Source organism: Mesocricetus auratus, unplaced genomic scaffold (genome assembly GCF_017639785.1).
Source record: "Mesocricetus auratus isolate SY011 unplaced genomic scaffold, BCM_Maur_2.0 Super-Scaffold_100037, whole genome shotgun sequence".
Taxonomy (NCBI): domain Eukaryota; kingdom Metazoa; phylum Chordata; class Mammalia; order Rodentia; family Cricetidae; genus Mesocricetus; species Mesocricetus auratus.
Genome location: NW_024429215.1, coordinates 4790716 through 4813263, shown reverse-complemented (window position 1 = coordinate 4813263; position 22548 = coordinate 4790716). Strand labels below are relative to the sequence as shown.

General features: G+C 39.2%; 1 protein-coding gene across 1 annotated transcript in view; it reads left to right on the top strand.

Annotated features, from left to right (window-relative positions):
* LOC106022618 (vomeronasal type-2 receptor 116-like) overlaps positions 1–22548 on the top strand; it is a 35291-nt gene that overhangs the window by 4821 nt on the left and 7922 nt on the right. The window contains exons 2-3 of the mRNA XM_040734091.1: positions 20797–21088; positions 21435–22241. Of these exons, the coding sequence (XP_040590025.1) occupies positions 20797–21088; positions 21435–22241 (1099 nt within the window). The remainder of the gene's footprint in view (positions 1–20796; positions 21089–21434; positions 22242–22548) is intronic.

Below are 22548 nucleotides of genomic sequence, written 5' to 3'. Positions count from 1 at the left end.
CCCACATTACTCTCCAAGGAGGATGAGGCCCTTCATGAGGGATCATGAAAATCTGTCATATGATCAGGGGCAGGGTCTAGGCCCTCCACCAGGTGTCGAGGCAGGGACAACCTCACTCCACTTGGAATGGGCACTCAAGTTCCAACTGCATGACAGAGCTAAATGCTGACATAATGCCTCAGGCCCCAAAGGATGCCGAGTCCTCCTCAATGACACCACTGTTGAGGGAGTCTGGATCAATCCTATGCTGGCCTCTCAGTTATTACTCTGCCTTGTTCAGGTCACCCATTTCTGTGGTTTCACCTGCCAAGTCATACCCCTTTGCTTCACACACCTCCCTCCTCTCTGCAGCTGGGTTCCAGAAGTTCAGTTCAGTGTTTAGCTATGAATGTCTGCCTCTGCTTCCTTCAACCACTTGATGAAGGCTCTAGGTTTGCATACAAGGAAGTCGTCAATCATGTCATCCGATATATGGTATATCAGAGTTGTTTTGATTTGCATTTCCCTGATTACTAAGGATGTTGAGCACTTTCTCAAGTGTCTCTCAGCGATTTTAAACTTCTCTATTGAGAATTCTCTTTTAGTTCTGTGCTCCACTTTTTAATGGGATCCTTTAGTGTTTTGGAGACTTGCTTCTTGAGTTCCTTTTAAATTTTGGAGATCAGTCCTCTCTCAGATTTGGGATTAGTGAATATCTTTTCCCATTTGTGGGCTGTCTTTTTGTCTTTTTGACTGTGTCCTTTACCTTACAGAAGCTTCTCAATTTCAGGAGATCACATTTATTCATTATCGATCTCAGTACCTGTTCTACTGACGTTATGTACAGGAGGTGATCTCATGTGCAAATTCATTAAAGGGTACATCCCACTTCTCCTCTAGGAGTTTCAGTGTGGCTGCATTTATGATGACGTCTATGATCCATTTGGACTAAAAATTTGTGCATGGAGACATGGATATGTCTTCAGTCTTCTACATGCCAGCCTCCAGTTGTGCCAGCACCATTTGTTGAAGATGCTGTCTAGTTTCCAATGTATAACTTTAGCTTCTTTGTCAAAAATCAAGTGTTAATAGATGTGTGGGTAAGTATCAATGTTTTCAAACAGATTCAATTGGTCTACCTGTCTGTTTTTGTGCCAATACCAACCTGTTTTCAGGACTGTAACTCTATAATAGAGCACGAAGTCAGCGATGATGATACCCCTGGAAGTTCCTGTATTGTACATGGTTGTTTAGTATACTCTGGGTCTTTTGTTTTTTCATATAAAGCTGAGTATTGTCTTTTCAAGGTCTGTTGATGGGGTTTGTGTTGAAATTGTGCTTGCTTTTTGCAAGATTGCCATTTTTACCGTGTTGATCCTCCCTATCCAAGAGCAAGGAGACCTTTCCATTTTCTGATATCTTCTTTAAAGATTCAAAGTTCTTGCTGTAAGATCTTTCACTTGTTTTGTTAGCATTATCCCCAAATACTTTATGTTGTTTTTGACTATTTTAAAGGGTGGTGTTTCTCTTATTTTTTTTCACAGCCCATTTATTGTGTGTATATATATATATATATATATATATATATAAAACAGGGTTACTAAATTTTTTGAGTAATCTTTATATCCTGCTACTTGGCTGAAGGTAATTCACAGCTGTAGGAGTTTCCTTGTAGAGTTTTTCGGGTCACTTCTGTAAACTATCGTATGTTCTGCAGATAGTGAAAGTTTGATTTCATCCTTCTCAATTTGTATCCTTTTGATCTCCTTTTTTGTCTTATTATTCTAGCTAGAACTTCAGGTACAATATTGACGAGATATGGAGAGAGAGGACAGCCTTGTCTTGTTGCTGATTGCATTGAATTTCTCTCCGTTTAGTTTGATGTTAGCTGTTAGTTTACTGTATATTGTTTTTATTATGTTAAGGTATGTTTCTATTATCCCTAATATCCGAAGGACCTTTATTAAGAATGGGTGTTAGATTTTTTCCAAAGGCTTTTTCCTCATCAAGTGAGATTATCATGTGGTCTTTCTTTTGGAATTTGTTTATATGGTGAATTAGATTAATAGATTTTCATATGTTGAACCAACCCTGTATCATTCAGATGTAGCCTACATGATCATGGTGGATGATTTTTGTGATGTGTTCTTGGATTTCATTTGCTAATATTTTATTGAGCATTTTTGCATCAATGTTCATGAGGGAGATTGGTCTCTAGTTCTCTTTCTTAGTTGTGTCTTTGTGTGGCTTGGGTATCCAGGTAATTATAACTCTGTAAAAAGAGTTTGGCAAGGAACCTTCAGCTGCTATTGTGTGGAACACTTTGAGGAGTATTGTTATTACCTCTTCTTTAAATTTCTGGTAGAATTCTGCACTGAAGTCATCTGTACTTGGGCTTTTTTGGTTGGGCTACTTTTAATGACTGCTTCTATTTCATTAGGCATTATAGGTCGGTTTAGATTGCTTATCTGCTCTTGATTAATTTTGGTAAGTGATATCTGTCCAGAAAATTGTCCATTTACTTTAAATTTTCGAATTTTGTGGGTTACAGGCTTTCAAAGTATGACCTGAAGATTCTCTGAATTTCATCCGTGTCTGTTGTTATGTCCCCCTTTTCATACATGATTTTGCTGATTTGCAAGTTCTCTCTCTGCCTTTTAGTTAGTTAGTTTGGACAGAGGTTTGTCTATCTTGTTGATTTTCTTGAATAACCAACTCTTTGTTACATTGATTCTTTGTTTTGGCTTTATTGATTTCAGCCATGGATTTGATTATTTCCTGGCATATACTCCTCTTGGGTGAGTTTGCTTCTTTTTGTCCTAAACCTTTCAATTGTGCTGTTAATTCTCTGTGTGCCTATTTTCCAGTATTTTCACATGTGCACTTAGTGTTATGAACTTTCCTCTTAATACTGCCTTCAAAGTGTCCAGTAAGTTTGGATATGTTGTACATTCATTTTCATAGAATTTTAGGAAGTCCTTAATTTCTTTCTTTCTTTATTCCTTGACCCATGAATGGTGCAATTTGGTGTTGTTCAATATCCATGAGTTTGTATGGTTTCTGTAATTTGTGTTGTTGTAGAATTCTAAATTTAAAACATGGTGTTCCAATAACATAGAGGGGGCTATTCCAATTTTTGTATCTGTTGAGGTTTGCCATGTTTCCAAGTATGTTGTCGATTTTAGAGAAAGTTCCATGTGGCACTGAGAAGAAGGTATATTCTCTTGTGTTTGGTGGAATGTTCTATAGATGTCTGTTAAACCCAATTGGGTCATAATTTCTGTGTTTCTTTGTTGAGTTTATGACTGGTGGACATGTATAGTGGTGAGAGTGGTGTGTTGAAGTCTCCCAATATAACTGTGTGAGGTCTTATGTGTTATTTGAGTTTTATTAATATTTCTTTTATGAACGTGTCCCCCTTGTGTTTGAATGTCTTTGTATTTGGGGCATAGATGTTCACACCACCTTGTTTCTCGGATCCATTGGATTGGAAAATCTTATCCCAACCCTTCACTCTGATGTAATGTCTGTCTTTGAAGTTGAAGTGTGTTTCCTGTATGCAGCAGAAGGATGAATTCTGTCTTCGTATCCATTCTGTTAGCCTGTGTCTTTATATAGGAAAATTAGGACCATTAATATTGAGGGAACGTAAGGACCATTGAGTGTTAATTCTTGTTTGTTTTGATTTGTTTTTGGTAGTGTAATTATGGATTTATTCCCCTTTTTCTTTTGTCTTTTGGTAAAGTTGGATTATCTATTACGTATGTTCCTGTGAACTTAGTTATCTTCTTTAGATTGAAGCATTTGAACTAGTACTTTCTTTAGGGCTGGATTTGTGGATATGTATTGTTTAAATCTGATTTTGTCGTGGAATATCTTGTTTTCTCAGTGTACTGTGATTGAGAGCTTTGCCGGGTATAGTAGTCTGGGCTGGCATCCATGGTCTCTTAGAGTTGGTAGAATATCTATCAGGACCTTCTGGCTCTCAGAGTTTCCATGGAAAAGTCAGGTGTGACTCTGATAGGTTTGCCTTTGTATGTTACTTGGAGTTTTTCCTTTGCTGTTCTTAATATTCTTTCTTTATTCTGTATGTTCAGGGGTTTTTTATCATGTGGCAAGGGGACTTCCTTTTGTGGTCCATTCTCTTTGGTGTTCTGTAGGCTTTTGTACTTTCACTGGCATGTCTTCTTTAGGTTGGGAAACATTTTTATATGATTTTGTTGAATATGTTTTCTGCACCTATGAGATGGGTTTATTCATCTTCTTCTATAATAGTTTACATGAATGACCCAAAAAACTCTACCAGGGAACACTTACAGCTGATTAACACCTACAGCAAAGTGGCAGGCTACAAGATCAACTCAAGAAAATCAGTAGCCCTACTACATACAGATGATAAAAGGGCTGAGAAAGAAATCAGAGAAACATCACACTTTACAATTACCACAAACAACATAAAATACCTTGGGGTAATGCTAACCAAACAAGTGAAAGACCTGTATCACACCATCTTTGAGTCTTTAAAGATAGAAATTAAAGAAGGCACCAGAAAATGGAAAGATATCTCATGCTCTTAATTAGGTAGGATCAATGCAGTAAAAATGGCAATCCTGCCAAAAGCAATCTACAGATTCAATGCAATCCCCATTAAAATCCCAGCACAATTCTCACAGAACTTGAAAGAAAAATAATCAATTTTTATGGAAAAACAAAAGACCCAGGATAGCCAAAACAACCCTGTTCAACAAGGCAACATCCGGAAGCATCACCATCCCTGACTTCAAGCTCTATTATAGAGATATAGTCCTTAAAACAGCTTGGTATTGGCACAAAAACAGACAAGAAAACAAATGGAATCGAATTGAAAACCCTGATATTAACCCACACACGCATGAACATCTGATCTTTGACAAAGAAGCTAAAAATGCACAATGGAAAAAAGATAGTATCTTCAACGAATGGTGCTGGCATAACTGGAGGCTGGCATTTAGAAGAATGTGGATCGATCCATGTTTATTGCCCTGCACAAAACTTAAGTCCAAATGGATTAAAGACCTCAACATAAATCCAGCCACACTGAACCTCTTAAAAAAGAAAGTGGGTGGTACCCTTGAATGAATTGGTACAGGAGACAGCTTCCTGAACATAACACCAGTAGCACAGACAGTGAGATCAACAATTAATAAATGGGACCTCCTGAAACTGAGACGCTTCTGTAAGGCAAAGGACGCAGTCAGCAAGACAAAAAGGCAGCCTACATAATGGGGAAAAAATATTCACTAACCCCATATCTGACAGAGGGCTGACCTCCAAATTTTAGAAAGAACTGAAGAAGCAAGTCTCTAAAATACCAAAGGATCCAATTAAAAAGTGGGCTGCAGAACTAAATAGAGAATTTTCAATAGAGGAGTCTAAAATAGCTGAGTAGCACTTGAGAAAGTGCTCAACATCTTAGCAATCAGGGAAAGGCAAATCAAAACAACTCTGAGATACCATCTCACTCCTGTCAGAATGGCTAAAATCAAAAACACCAATGACAACTTATGCTGGAGAGGATGTGGTAAAAGGGGAACACTCCTCCATTGCTGGTGGAAGTGCCAACTTTTCAACTACTTTGGAAATCAGTATGTAGATTCCTCAGGAAAATGGGAATAAACCTACCACAAGACCCAGTAACTCCACTCTTAGGCATATATCCAAAAGATGCCCATTCACACAAGGATGTCTGTTCCACTAGGTTCATAGAAGCATTACTTGTAATAGCCAGAACTTGGAAGCAACCTAAATGCCCCTCAAACGAAGAATGGGTAGACAAAATGTGGTACATTTACACAATGGAGTACTATTCAGCAGAAAAAAACAATGGAATCCTGAGATTTGCAGGCAAATGGATGACACTAGAAGAAACCATCCTGAGTGAGGTAACGCAGTCACAAAAAGAGAAACATGGCATGTACTCTCTCATATAAAGATTTTAGACATAGATCTGGGGAGTGCCAGCCTACAATCCCATGGCCAGAGAGTCTGGGAAACAGAAACTTCATTCAGTGGGTGATGGAAGAAGAGGCAGACACCCATGGCTAAGCATTGAGCTGAACTCAAGAAAGCCAGTAACAGAGAGGGAGGACTGATGACTAAAGGGATTAAGACTGAGCTAGTTTAACCCCCAGAAACAGCTGACCTGACAAGGGTTAACTCTTGAATTCCAGGCATCAGCCTGGGAATCCAGCATGGGACTGATGAAGACCCCCTGAATGTGGGTGTCAGTGAGGAGGCCTAGGTAATCTATTAAGCCTTGGGCAGTAGATAAGTATTTATCCCGGGTATACAAATGGACTTTGGACTCCATCCAACAATGTGAGATGTACTCTCACCCTGAACTCTTAGGGGAGTGTCTAGGCCCTGCCCTGGATGAAATGACAGACTATGGTCACCCCCAAGGAGGGCTTCACCCTCCCTGGGGAAATTAGGGGACATGGGGGTGATGGCTAGCTCTGACTTATGTATTTAACCATAATTGTTTTTTATTATCTTAATTTTAAATAGCTTATTTACATGTCAATGCCAGTTCCCTCTCCCTTGCCTCCTCAGGCACCCCACATCCCTTCCCAACCTCCCACCCTATTGCCAATTCCTTCCTCATAGGGGATATCTAGAGTCTGTCATTCACTCAGGGTAGGGTCCAGGCACTCCCCTAAGAGTCCAGGCTGAGAGAGCATCCCTCTTTGTGCTATGGACACACAATGTCTGTTTGTATTCCAGGGATAAACACTGCTCAGGGCCCAGTAGGTTGCCCAGGCCTCCTCAATGACACTCACATCCAGGGGTCTGGATCAGTCTTATGCTGGCCTCCCAGCTGTCAGTCTGGGGTTCAAGAGCTCTCCCCTGTTCAGATCATCTGTCTCTGCTGGTTTTGCCAGCCCATTCTTTGCCAGTTTTCTCATCGCTCCTCTCTCTCTGTCACTGGGTTCCTTGGGTTCTGTTTAGTATTTAACTGTGGGTGTTTGCCTCGGCTTCCATCAGTCACTGGAGGAAGGCTCCCGGATGGTTATAGACATCAATTCATTACCAGGAATTGGCATTCAAGGTGGTCTCTACACTATTGCTTAGCTTGCCAATTGGTGTCATCCATTTAGACCACTAGAGGTCACACTGGTACCTGATCGGTCTTCTAACCTATGATTCCCTCTTCCCCTTATTCTCTTCCCCCAGTCTACCTTCCTGTTCCCCCAGGACCTAAGCTCTCTTCCTCTTCTCCCCCTCTCTTCTTTCCAGCTCCCAGTCCCCTCCCCACCCATCTCCGTGTTCCCCATCCATTCAGAGGATCTTGCCTCATTCCTCTTCTCTTTGGTACTATGCATATCTTTTAGGTTCTTTCCTATTTCCCAGACTCTCTGTCAGTGGAAGTGCAGACTGGTACTATACTGATCCATGTCTAAAATCCATATATGAGTGAGTACATACCATGTTTGTCTTTTTGTGACTGGATTACGTCACTCAGGATGGTTTCTTCCAGTGCTATCCATTTACCTGAGAATTTCAAGATTCCATTGTTTTTTTCTGCTGAGTAATACTCCATTATGTAAATGTACTACATTTTCTCAATCCACTTTCAGTTGAGGGGCATCTAGGTTGCTTCCAGGTTCTGGCTATTACAAATAATGCTGCTATGAACATATTACAGCAGATGCCCTTGTTGTATGAATTTACCTCATTTTGGATATATACCTAAGAGTGAAATTGCTGGGTCTTGTGATATATTGATTCCCATTTTCCTGAGAAATCTCCATACTGCTTTCCAAAGTGGCTGTTCGAGTTGGCACTCCCACCAGCAGTTGAAGAGTGTTCCCCTCTCTCCACATCCTCTCCAGCATAAATTGTCTTCGGTGTTTTTTATTTTAGCCAATCTAACAGGAGAAAGATGGTATCTCAGAGTTGTTTTGATTTGCATTTCCCTGATGGCTAAGGATGTTGAGCACTTTCTTAAGTGTCTCTTGGCCATTTTAGCCTCCTCTATTTAGAATTCTCTATTTAGTTCTGTACCCCACCTTTTAATTGGATCCTTTGTTGTTTTGGAGACTTGCTTCTTGAGTTCTTTGTAAATTTTGGAGATTAGCCCTCTGTCAGATGTGGGATTGGTGAATATCTTTTCCCATTCTGTGGAATGCCTTTTTGTCTGATGAAAAACATGGATCTATCTGCAGTCTTCTGCATACCCGTATCCAGTTATGTCAGCATCATTTGTTGAAGATGCTTTATTTTTTCCATTGTATAGTTTTAGCTTCTTTGTAAAAAATCAAGTGTTCATAGGTGTGTGGGTAAAAATCAGGATTTTCGATTTGGTTCCATTTGTCTACCTGCCAATTATTGTGCCAATACCAAGCTGTTTTGAGGACTATATCTCTGAAATAGAGCTTGAAGTCAGGTGTGGTGATGCCTCCTGAAGTTCCTTTATTGTATAGGGTTGTTTTGGCTATCCTGGGCCTTTTATTTTTCCATATAAAGTTGATTATTGTTCTTTCCAGGTCCTTGAAGAATTGTACCAGAATTTTGATAGGGATTGCATTGGATATGTAGACTGCTTTTGGCAAAATTGCCATTTTTATTATGTTGACCCTATCAATCCAAGAGCATGGGAAATCTTTCCATTTTCTGGTATCCTCGTTGATTTCTTTCTTTAAAGACTCAAAGTTCTTGATATACAGGTCTATCACTTCCTTGGTTAACCTTATCCTCAGATATTTGATGCTGTTTATGGCTATTGTAAAGGGTGATGTTTCTCTGATTTCTATCTCAGTCACTTCATCATCTGTATATACTAGGGCCACTTATTTTTTTGAGTTTACCTTGTATCCTGCCACTTTGCTGAAGGTGTTTATCAGCTCTAGGAGTTCCCTTGTGGAGTTTCCGGGTCACTTATGTAAACTATCATATCATCTACAAATAGTGAAAGTTTGATTTCTTCTTTTCCTATTTGTATCCCCTTGATCTCCTTTTGTTGTCTTATTGCTGTACCTAGAACTTCAAGTACAATATTGAGGAGATATAGAGAGAGTAGGCAGCCTTGTCTTGTTTCTGATTTTAGAGGAATTGTGTTGAGTTTCTCTCCATTTAGTATGATGTTAGCTGTTGGTTTACTGTATATTGCTTTTATAAATTCAGGTATGTTCCTGTTATCTCTGATCTCTCTAGGACCTTTATCATGAAGGGGTGATGGATTTTATCAAAGGCTTTTTCGGCATCTAGTGAGATGATCATGGGGTTTTTTCTTTTGCAGTTTGTTTATATGGTGGATTACACTGATAGATTTTCTAATGTTGAACCACCTCTGCATTCCTGGGATGAAGCCTACTTGATCATGGTGGATGATTTTTCTGATGTGTTCTTGAATCCGGTTTGCAAGTATTTTATTGAGTATTTTTGCATCAATGTTCATGAGGGAAATTGGTCTATAATTCTCTTTCTTACATGTGTCTGTGTGGCTTGGGTGTCAAGGTAATTGTAGCCTCGTAAAAAAGAGTTTGGCAGTGAGCCTCCTGCTTCTATTGTGTGGAATACTTTGAGGAGTATTGGAATTGGCTCTTCTTTGAATTTCTGGTAGAATTCTGCACTGAAGCCATCAGGGCCTGGGCTTTTTTTTCTTTGGGAGACTTTTGATGACTGCTTCTATTTCATTAGGGGTTATAGGTTTGTTTATGTTGTTTATCTGCTCTAGATTTAGTTTTGGCAAGTGATATCTATCCAGGAAATTGTCCATTTCCTTTAAATTTTCAAATTTTGTGGAGTACAGATTTTCAAAGTATGCCCTGATGATTCTCTGGATTTCCTCAGAGTCTGTTGTTATGTCCGCTTTTTCATTTCAGATTTTGTTAATTAGCATGCTCTCTCTCTGTCTTTTGGTTAGTTTGGACAGAGGTTTGTCTATTTTGTTGATTTTCTCAAAGAACTAACTGTGTTTCATTGATTCTTCTCAATGTTTTCCTGGTGTCTACTTCATTGATTTCAGCCCTCAACTTGATTATTTCCTGGCGTCTGCTCCTCCTGGATGAGTTTGCTTCTTTTTGTTCTACAACATTCAGCTGTGCTATTAATTCTTTAGTATGACTGTTCTCCAGTTTCTTCATGTGAGCACTTAGTGATATGAACTTTCCTCTCAGCACTGCTTTCAAAGTGTCCCATAAGTTTGCGTATGTTGGGTCTTCATTCTCATTGAGTTCCAGGAAGTATTTAATTTCTTTTTTTATTTCTTCCTTTACCCAGGGATGGTGCAATTATGCATTGTTCAATTTCCATGAGTTTGTAGGGTTTATGCGGTTTGTGTTATTGTTGAATACTAATTTTAATGCATGGTGGTCTGATAAGATACAGGGGGTTATTCCAAATTTGTATCTGTGGAGATTTGCTAGGTTTCCTATTATGTGGTCAATTTTAGAGAAGGTTCCATGTGGTGCTGAGAAGAAGGTATATCCTTTTGTGTTTGGGTGGAATGTTTTATAGATGTATGTTAAGCCCAGTTGGGTCATAATTTCTATTAGTTCTTTTGTTTCTTTGTTAAGTTTCTGTCTGGAGGTCCTGTCTAGCAGTGAGAGCAGATTTTTTTTTCCATTTTAAATTTAGATAAGAAACAAGGTTGCTACACGAGTCAGTTCCAGGTCCCTCTCCCTTTCCCTCCCCTCCTCCCGTGCCCTCCCCCATCCCCCCCCCCGTTATCCCCTCATTCCCCCAGGGAGGGTGAGGCCCTCCATGGGGGTGTCCATAGTCTGTCATTTCATATAGGGCAGGGCCTAGATCCTTCCCCAAGAGTTCAGGGTGAGAGTGCACCTCACATTGTTCTATGGGAGTCCAAAGTCCGTGTGTATACTTGCGATGGGTACTGATCTGCTGCCCAAGGCTCAATAGATTCCCTAGGCCTCCTCACTGACACCCAGATTCAGGGGGTCTTGATCAGTCCCATGCTGGATTCCCAGGCTGATGCCTGGGATTCAAGAGTTAACCTTTGTCTGGTCAGCTGTTTCTGGGGGTTAAACCAGCCCAGTCTTAATCCCTTTGATCATCAGTCCTCCCTCTCTGATACTGGCTTTCTTGAGTTCAGCTCAGTACTTAACCAGCCACTAAATGAAGTTTCTGTTTCCCAGACTCTCTGGCCATAGGATTGTAGGCTGGCACTCCCCAGATCTATGTCTAAAATCCATATATGAGAGAGTACATGCCATGTTTCTCTTTTTGTGACTGGGTTACCTCACTCAGGATGGTTTCTTCTAGTGTCATCCATTTGCCTGCAAATCTCAGGATTCCATTATTTTTTTCTGCTGAATAGTACTCCATTGTGTAGATGTACCACATTTTCTCTATCCACTCTTCGAGTGAGGGACATCTAGGTTGCTTCCAAGTTCTGGCTATTACAAATAAAGCTGCTATGAACATAGTGGAACAGACATCCTTGTTGTATGAATGGGCATGTTTTGGATATATGCCTAAGAGTGGAGTTGCTGGGTCTTGTGGTAGGTTTATTCCCATTTTTCTGAGGAATCTCCATACTGCTTTCCAAAGTGGCTGAACCAGTTGACACTCCCAGCAGCAATGGAGGAGTGTCCCCCTTTCACCACATCCTCTCCAGCATAAATTGTCATTGGTGTTTTTGATTTTAGCCATTCTGACAGGAGTGAGATGGTATCTCAGAGTTGTTTTGATTTGCATTTCCCGGATGGCTAATGATGTTGAGCACTTTCTCAAGTACCTCTCAGCCATTTTAGACTCCTCTATTGAAAACTCTCTATTTAGTTCTGCAGCCCACTTTTTAATTGGGTCCTTTGCTGTTTTGGAGACTTGCTTCTTGAGTTCTTTGTAAATTTTGGAGATCAACCCTCTGTCAGATGTGGGATTAGTGAATATTTTTTCCCATTCTGTGGGCTGCCTTTTTGTCTTGCTGACTGTGTCCTTTGCCTTACAGAAGCTTCTCAGTTTCAGTAGGTCCCATTTATTAATTGTTGATCTCACTGTCTGTGCTACTGGTGTTATGTTCAGGAAGCTGTCTCCTGTACCAATTCGTTCAAGGGTACCACCCACTTTCTCTTCTAAGAGGTTCAGTGTGGCTGGATTTATGTTGAGGTCTTTGATCCATTTGGACTTAAGTTTTGTGCATGGCGATAAACATGGATCGATCCTCATTCTTCTACATGCCAGTCTCCAATTATGCCAGCACCATTTGTTGAAGATGCTTTCTTTATTCCATTGTATATTTTTAGCTTCTTTGTCAAAGATCAGATGTTCGTACGTGTGTGGGTTAATACCCGGGTTTTCAATTTGATTCCTTTGGTCTACCTGTCTATTTTTGTGCCAATACCAAGCTGTTTTCAGGACTATAGCTCTATAATAGAGCTTGAGGTCAGGGATGGTGATGCCTCCGGACGTTGCCTTGTTGGACAGGGTTGTTTTGGCTATCCTGGGTCTTTTGTTTTTCCATACAAAATTGATTATTGTTCTTTCAAGGTCTGTGAAGAATTGTGCTGGGATTTTAATGGGGATTGCATTGAATTGCAGATTGAGAGCAGATTTTTGAAGTCTCCTACTATTAGTGTGTGAGATTTTATGTTCAATTTGAGCTTTAGTAATGTTTCTTTCACGAGTGTAGGTGCTTTTGTATTTGCAGCTCAGATGTTTAAAATTGAGACTTCATCTTGATGGACTTTTCCTTTGATGAATATGAAATGTCCTTCTTCATCTCTTTTGAATGATTTTAATTTGAAGTCTAGTTTGTTAAATATTAGGATTGCTACACCCGCTTGTTTTTTGGGTCCGTTTGATTAGAAGATCTTTTCCCAACCCTTTACTCTGAGATAACGTCTGTCTTTGATATTGAGATGTGTTTCTTGTATGTAGCAAAAGGATTGGACTTTTTATAGGCAAGTTGAGGCCGTTGACATTGAGGGATATTAATGACCATTGATTGATGATTCTTGTTTGTGCTTGATTTTTTGTTAGTGAAGTTATTTTGTGTAGTTTCTCCTCCCTTTTTCTTTTGGTGTTTTGTAAAGTATGATTATATATTGCCTGTGTCCTTGTGAATGTAGTTATCTTCCTTGGATCTAGGTTTTCATTCTAGCACTTTATGTAGAGCTGGATTCATGGATACGTATTGTTTAAATCTGGCTTTGTCATGGAATATTTGAAAACTTTGCTGGATATAGTAGTCTGGGCTGGCATCCTTGTTCCTGTAGCGTTTGTAGGACATCTGTCCAGGATCTTCTGGATTTCATCGTTTCCATTGAGAAGTCAGGTGTAATTCAGATAGGTCTGCCTTTGTATGTTACTTGGCCTTTTTCTTTAGCTGCTCTTTATATTTTCTCTAATTCTGTAGGTTTGATGTTTTGATTATTATATGGTGAGGTGACTTCTTTTTCTGGTCCAGCCTATTTGGTGTTCTGTAAGATTCTTGTATTTTCATAGGCATATCCTTCTTTAGGTTAGGGAAGTTTTCTTCTATGATTTTGTTGAATAGGTTTTCTATACCTTTGAGTTGTATTTCTTCGCCTTCTTCTATACCTATTATTCTCAGGTTTGGCTTCTTCATGGTGTCACATATTTCCTGGATATTTTGTGTTAGGGATTTGTTGGTTTTGAGATTTTCTTTGGATGATGACTCTATATCCTCTAATGAGTCTTCAACACCTGAGATTCTCTCTTCTATGTCTTGTATTCTATTGGTGATACTTGCATCTGTAGTTCCTGATACTCAGCTTTTCTATTTCCAGCATCCCCTCATTCTGTGTTTTCTTTATCGTTTCTATTTCAGCTTTCAATCCTTCATCTGTTTGAGTTGTTTCCTTCATTTGGTTGGTTGTGTTTTCTTGGTGCTCTTTAGATTCTTTGAGAAATTTGTTCATTTCTTGAATTTTTCCCCTTTTCATTGATTTTTTTGTTTGTTTTTTCTTCTATTTCTTTAAGGGATTTTTCTCGTTTCTTCTGTGAGGGTCTCTATCATCTTCATAAAATAATTTTTAATGTCTATTTCCTCTACTTTGTCTATGCAGTGCTTTTCAGGTCTTGCTGGCATTGGTTCCCTAGATTCTGGTGGAGCCATGTTGGTCTTTTTATTGCTGAGTGAGCTCTTATTCTGTCTTCTTCCCATGCATTCTTCTAGTAGGTTCTGGTGGGGTCTTTCCGTCTCCACGGGTCTCCTTCCTTCCTGAAGCTGAAGCTGGGGATGCTGTCACTGAAGCTTAAGCTGAAGCTGGGGTTGCTGGAGGTTGGGGCCCGGAAGGTCTGATGTCTTTCTGGAAGCTAGGCTCGGTGGAGTTTGGGGCCTGGAAGAGCTGATGTCTTTCCTTAAGCTGGGCTCACCGGAGTTTGGGGCCTGGAAGGGTTGGTGTCTTTCCTGTGTGGGCAGTCTTCTGGATGCCAGGAGCAGCCCCAGAAGATCGAGGGGATGGGTGTTGAGCAGGTGATGGGGATTGTCCCTGCTGGAGACCCAAGCTCTCCCAAAGCTGGGCTTGGCGGAGTTTGGGGCCTGGAGGGGCTGATGTCTTCCCTGTGTGGGCAGGTCTTCTGGATGCCAAGGAGCAACCTGGGAAGATTGAGGGGATAGGTGTAGGTCAGGGGATGGGGAGTGCCCCCCCCAGAGACCCAATCTCACCTGATGCTGGGCTCGCCGGAGTTTGCGGCCTGGAAAGGCTGAAGTCATGCAGTTCTTTGTCAGCTCCAGGATGAAGATCATGGTTCTGGGAAGATGATGTAGCTGGCCTGTTGAAACACTGGAATTCTGGAAGCCACTGCCTCCTTTCTCCCATGGACTATAGATTCAATGACATCAAGGGTCAGCAACTCTGGTTCATCATGTGTCACTCAAACTGGCTTGGGCAGGTTCCCACGGTTTTTCTCTGCTCCATGCATCTCACCAAAACTTTCTGGCAACCATCAAGCATTATACATTTCCTGCAAGAAAGCACAAACTTTCCCTCCACCCCAAATTGGGTCTCTTCCACTGTCTAGTGTATTGATGTCTCCATCTGATCTGACCAAAAGTCATACAAGTTCCATCATGCCAGAATCTGTCTGTAGCATATTACTCACTGGCATCCACATTTAAAATTTTTAATGCATTATGTGGACACTAGGGATATAACTACCCCATTTTTTTAAAGTTTCATTTTCAAGGACTTATGAACATGCTCCGTAATTCCTTGTCCTTGTTTTTGATCAGTTTACTATTGAGTACAAAATAGCTGAATTCCTTACTACAATATCCAGATCCATTGTCTGTTCTTTATCACTTTTGAAACTCCCATGTAAGTAGAACATTTTTTGTTTCTTTTTTTAAATAGTTTTTATTTTAATTTTAAATAGCTTATTTTACATGTCAATCACAGTTCCCTCTCCCTCCCCTCCTACCGCACCCCCATACCCCCATCCTCCCACTCTATTGCCAATTCCTTCCACATAGGGGATATCTAGAGTATATCATTTCATTCAGGGTAGGGTCCAGGCACTTCCCTAAGAGTCCAGGCAGAGAGAGCAACCCTCTTTGTGTTATGGACACATGATGTCTGTTAGTATTGAAGTAGAACACTTTTTAAACAATGACTTACCACATGCTTGGTGGCATTTCCAGGTTGCACAGTGGCCGTTAAGAAACCTGAATACCTATTAACTGCCATATGCACATATTATTACTTTCCAAATTCTGCAACATGATTAACATTCGTTTGCTATAAATGATTAGGTACTAGGTTTCAAGGGTTCATTCTTAAATTAGTTACATGTAAATATAGTGGGTACACTCACTGTTTGACAATTTTGATGAACGGTCTGTCCAGTTAAACCAAATTGTTTTTCTTACACTTCTGCTATTATGATGATGAAAGTTGTGAGACTGCAGAGCTCTCAATGCCTGAGATAAAGTGACAAATTTTGTTAATCCATCTATTGATTCGCTCTCCTTAGCCACTGGTCTCGGAAGGTTTGAATGAATTCTTATGTCACCCACGAAACATGGCAATTCAATTTGAATTTGCTCCAACCATATTTTAACTGATCATTACTAGTTCCAATGTATTGAAATGTCTCCATTACTTGAAGAACTTTAAAAACATAATTATCAGTACACAAATTATATGAATCATTTACTAGAAACTGAAAAAACTTTGCGACAGTTCATAACTTGACTCTCTGACCTGAAGACAGATATTTTGCTCCACATATTTCTTACCATCTATAACATAAATTGCTCTTCTATCATAAGCATCAGTAAAACTAACAGCATTTTTACAAGACTATTCTTTACTATTTTGGGGAAATATAATATACATTTTTACTTCCACGGATAACTCCTCTTTATCATCTGGCTAATATTCCTGTTTCACATCTACAATTATCTGCAATTTTTACTCCTGAGGAAAATTCTTTACGTTTCACTTCTTTATCATCTGACTGATATTTTTCTGTCTCATATCTATACTTATGCACAATATAATTAACCCACTTAACTTCTTAGTCAGCTAACTACATCTTCCTGTTTTATATCAACAATTGTCTGTTTCCTACTTCTACAATTACATACAATTTTACTCCTGACTAAATGCCATTCACTCACCACACCTAACTCATTTTTTTCTTTTTACTCCACATGCTTCTTCGCAGACACGTACACCTGTGGTATCTACCAATCAGCCATGTCAACTCTTCTGGAGTGTCCACACCTCTGTGGTGTCCATCAACTCTTTCCTCCATTCCCGGATACCACGTTTTGGCACCATTTTGCCAAGGTCCAGCCAGTATCAATCCTGGACTGCAAGAACCATCTGTTCTTAACTGATGTCTTTAGGGCTGTGTTCAGAACCAGACAAACAGCCTAGGGCCTGACCCTGAGTAGGGGATTATGGATCAGGGAAGTCCTAGCTACCAAAAGGTGTTCAGAATGAGACAAAGATATTTGATACTTCAAGAGGGTTCTCAGTCCATACTGGAGACAAGAGATCATTTAAGCATCCTCTTAAATAGCTTTCCAAAAGAGGGAGTACTGGCAGAAGACATCGATTATCATGTATTTAGAGTTGAGGAGGAAACACTCCTTTTAACATGAGAGATGGTCCTAGAATGCATAGACACAAGTCTTCAGACTTTCTTTAATGGTATGTCTCACCAGTCTTGAGACAAGACCTACTAGTCCCCATGCACGTTCCACTAGTGCTCATGATGGGTGTGTGGACAAGGTCTATTGTTACACAAATTAGAACCCATTCTCCACAGTAGCCAAGCCATCAGGAAGAAACCAGTCAACATCTAAAACACAGTAAGAGAGTTGAGCACCTGGAATTGAGCTGAGGCATGTATGGAAATACCATATTCAGGTCCTGACAATATTCATGTCTAGTGGTGAGAGTGGGGTGTTGAAGTCTCCCCCTATAAGTGTGTGAGGTTTTATATGTAATTTCAGTTTTAATACTGTTTCTTTTACGAGTGCGGATACCTTTGTATTTGTGGCAGAGATGTTCAGCATTGAAACTTCATCTTGATGGATTTCTCCTGTGATGAGTATGAAATGAACTCCTTCATCTCTTTTGATTGACTTTAGTTTAAAGTCTAATTTGTTAGATATTAGAATTGCTAGCCCACTTGTTTCCTGGGGCAATTTGATTGGAAAATCATTTCCCACCCTTTAACTCTTAGCCATCATCTGTATTTGAAGCAGAGGTGTGTTCTTGTATCCAGCAGAAGGACAGTTTCTGTCTTTATATCCATTCTGTTAGCCTGTTTCTTTTTATGGGCTATAAGACCATAATATTGAGGCATATTAATGACCGTTGATTGCTCATTCTTGTTTCTTTTGGATTGGGTGGTGGTGGTGGAGTTGTATTTGTATTTCCACCTTTTTTCATTTGACTGCTGATAAAAGGGGATTATATATTACCTATGTTGTCATTGGTTGTACTTAACTTTCTTGGTTTAGAGTTTTCCTTCCAGAACTTTCTGTAGGGCTGGGATAGTGGATATGTGTTGTTTAAATTTTCATTTGTCTTGAAATATCTTATTTACTCCATCTATGGCAATTGAAAGCTTTGCTGAGTATAGTAGTCTAGGCTAGCATCTGTGGTATCTTAGTGTAGGTAAAATATCTATCCAGTACCTTCTAGATTTCAGAGTGTCCATGGAGAAATCACGTGTAATTCTGATAGGTTTGCCTTTATATGTTACTTGAACATTTTCCTTAGCTGTTCTTAATATTCTTTCTTTATTCTCTATGTTTGGAATCTTGATTATTATGTGGTGAGGGGGCTTTTTTGTGATCAACTCTATTTAGTGTTCTGTGAGCTTCTTGCAACTTCATTGGCATGTCTTTCTTTAGGTTGGGAAAGTTTTCTTCTGTAATTTTGTTGAATATATTTTCTGCCCCGTTGAGGTGGTTTTCTTCACCATCTGCAATATCTATTAATCTTAGTTTTGGTCTTTTCATGGTGTCCCATATTTCCTGGATATTTTGCATTAGGGATTTGTTGAACTTAAGATTTTCTTTGGTCAATGACTCTATTTCTCCTAGTGTATCTTCAACACTTGAAATTCTCTTTTCCACCTCTTGTGTTCTGTTGGCTATGCTTGCATGTGTTGTACCTGCCCATTTTCCCATCTTTTCTATTTCCATGATTACTTCAGACTGAGGTTTATTTTGGCTCTATGTCAGTGTTCAACCCTTGCACTGTTTGAATTGTTTCTTGCAATTTTTGCTTTGTTTCTTCCTCTATTTCTTGCTTTTTGAGTTGTTTTTCTTCTGTTTACTACAGGTTTGGTTTGTTTTTTCTTCCATCTCTTTAAGGGATTTTCTCATATCCTCTTTGAGGGTCTCTATCATTTTCATGAAGTTGTTTTTATAGTCATTATTGTCTGCTTCATTTGAACTGGAATGTTGGAGTCTGGTTGGTGTAGAGTCTCTAGACACTGGCAATATCATATTTGTTTTTCTATTGCTAAGTAGTTTTTGTATTGTCTCCTACTCAACCCTTCTACCAGTGGGTGCAGAAAGAACCTCTTCTTCTCCTGGTAGGTACAAGACCAGAGTTCCCTTATGGTGGGTGTAAGTAATTCCAATCAGCTGGTAGCTCTTCTATATTTGGTCCTAGACCTGTAGGAAGAGAAGGAGGTTAGGATGTTGGGGTGCCTTGGTTCCTGTCTGGTCCCATGGTTGCAGAAGAAGACAAGGATACTGTGTTGCATTTGTTCCCTCCAGGATGGGAGCTGCACTGGCACTTGCCAGGCACTGGGACCATTGAAGGTTAATTCTTCTCATTTTTGTACTGGTGGTGCTTGTGCTGCTATTATGTGAGAATTTATCCTGCTTTTCATTTTTACTTTAAGTAAAATGGGATTATTATTGTCTATGTTTTGTGAGAGTAGTTAACTTCCTTAGGTTTGTGTTTTCCTTCAGGTAATTTCTGTAGGAATGGATTAATGGATGTGTACTGTTTAAATTTGCTTTTGTTGTTTAATATTTTGTTTTCACAATCTATAATGATTGAAAGATTTTCTAGCTATAGTTGTCCATGCTGGCATCTGTGATCTCATAGTGTTTGTAGAATATCTATCCAGGACCTTCTGGCTTTCAGAATTTTCTTGGAGAAATAAGTTGTAATTCTGATAGGTCTGCCTTTATATATTACTTAGCTTTTTTTCCTTACGTGCTTTTAAAACTTTATTTATTCTGTATGTTTGATGTTTTAATTATTATGTTGTGAGGGGCCTTTTTGTGATTCACTCTATTTAGTTTTCAGTTTCTTGTATGTTCATTGACATGCCTTTCTTTAAGTTGGGTGAGTTTTCCTATGTGATTTTGTTGAATATGTTTTGTGCACCTTAGAGTTGGTTTCTTTATCTTCTTTTATACACAATATTCTCAAATTAAGCCTTTCCACACTGTCCCAGATTTCCTGGACATATTGTGTTAGGGATTTGCTGGACTTAAGATTATTTTTGGTCAATGAATCTATTTCTCCTAGTGCATCTTCAACTTCCATTCTCTCATACACCTTGTGTATTCTGTTGGTTTTGCTTGCATCTGTAGTTCCTGATCATTTACTAAGTACTTCTATTTCCAGCACTCCCTTTAACTGTATTTGTAATGTCACTATTTTTGCTATCAAATCCTGCACTGTTTGAATTGTTTCTTGCAATTTTCAGCTTGTGATTTGCTCTGTTTCCTGATTATTTTGTTTGCTTTTTCTTCCATTTCTTTAAAGGATTTTCTCATTTTCTCTTTTTGCTCTATCATCTTCATGAAGGATTTTTTGGGTCATTCTCTTTTGCTTCACCTGTGTTGGGATGTTGAGGTCTTGCTGATGTAGAGTCCCAAGATTCTAGATGTGACATATTAGTTTTTCTGTTGTTGAATATGTTCTTATTTTTTGTCTTCCCATCCCTTCTTCCAGTGGGTTCATGTGGGGTTTCATCTTCTCCTGGTGGGTACAAGTTCAAGGTTCTCTTCCTGTAGTTGCAAGCAGGCCCAATAATCCAATAGGTCTCACGATGGGTCCTGAAGGATCTGAGACAGTCACTCTCCCAGTGGGAGAAGACAGGACTAGCACCATGGTGTCAGCAAATTCTGGATGGCTTCATCCACCTCCAGCAAGTTGACATATCCACAAGACCCCATGTAAGGAGATATCAAAGAGCCTGCATTCTCATTATAATTCAAGCAAATAAGGGGGAATATTTAAATATGGATTTTTAAAGGAAGTTTTAAAACTGTGACAGCCATTGCACTAATCTTGTACATATGTCAGGTCTTATGTGGTGTGAGCCTTCCTCCTAAATAGTCTTTTGCCTTCTATTCAGGTTTAAGGTGAGGAATTACCAGTGTATTTTGGCCATGATGTTTGCCATTGAGGAGATCAACAGCAATCCCTATCTGTTACCCAATACAACACTGGGATTTGTGGTTCAGAATGTCCCAGCGGGTCAAAGAAATACTCTGGAAAATGTTTTTCGAATACTTTCAGGCATTGATTATGCCCTCCCCAACTATAGATGTGCAAGAGAGAGCATGTCAGCTGCTGTAATTACAGGGCCATCATGGGCAATATCAGAATACATAGGGACACTGCTGAATCTTTATAAATTTCCACAGGTGAGAGATGATGGGCTAGGACATGACGTCAGCTATTCTTGATCATGTTTTGAGTGGCCTAGGAAAATGTGGAAACTTATCTCACTCTTATTGGAGAGGCAACTGATGAAGACAGTAGTTTGTAATGCATCTGTACTCATGTAGTATAGAATAGAGTGAAGGGACAGGGTTGACTATAGAAAGCATAGCATTGAACAACAGAATATATTATGTACTACTCTGGAAACCCATAGGAATGTAGGTTTGACCCTGAAAGAACTACTATACTACATGCTTAAAAACATTGCTGGAGAATTGAGTTGAATTTTATAAAAATCTTTTTGTAACTGTTTATTTTTCTCTACAGTTTACTATTGGGTCTTTTGATACTACCCTGAGTGAAAAAAGGCAGTTTTCTTCCTTGTACCAGGTGGCTCCAAAGGACACATCTCTGATGCTTGGTATTGTATCTTTGATGCTTCATTTCCACTGGATTTGGGTTGGACTTTTTATTATAGATGATCACAAAGGTGCGCAGACTCTGTCAGATTTGAGACATGCAATGGAGGATAATGGAGTCTGCATAGCATTTGTGGAAATGATACAAGTTAATAGGGGTGCATTTCTGACCACATCCTGGAAAAACCATGTTCAGATTGTGGAATCATCAACAAATGTAATTATTATTTATGGTGACAGTGATTCACTACTAAGCTTAATTATATATATTAAGCAGAAGTTTCTGACATGGAAAGTCTGGGTCTTGAACTCCAACTGGGATAATACTAGCTTCAATGACAATTTTCTGTTAGATTCAATGCATGGTGCCCTTATTTTTTCACACAATCATGAGAAGATTATTAATTTCACAAATTTTATTGAGGCAGCCAATCCTTTCAAATACCCCAAAGATATTTTTCTTCATGTATTGTGGAATTTATTCTTCAAATGCTCATTTTTGAGGAAAGATTGTAAAATTGTGGAAAACTGTAAGCCTAATGCCTCTTTGGAGTTCTTGCCAGGGAAGTTATTTGATATGGCTATGAGTGAAGAAAGTTACAATGTGTACACTGCTGTGTATGCTGTGGCCCACAGTCTACATGAGATGATGCTCAATCGAGTACAATTTCATGCTCTTGAGAAAGGAAGAGAGAAGGCATTTTCCCCTTGGCAGGTAAGGCCACTTCTTTAGTATTATACCAGCAGCAACCTGATGATCGAAGGCCTTATAAATTCACTCAAGCTACAGATTACATATTTTAGATTATTTTGTCTAAAATCTAAGAGACAGACTGTGCAAGGAGAGATTTCTTTTAAATCAAAATAGAGTTGTACTACCAAGTGCCATACAATATTTTCAGGGCAAAATAATCAATATAAAATTTTGATTTAAGAAGGAGATTTCAATACATAGAAAAGGCAGAGACAGAGACATTTCTCAATGAAAACTAAGACTTCCAAATGTTTATGCTTAGTGAATT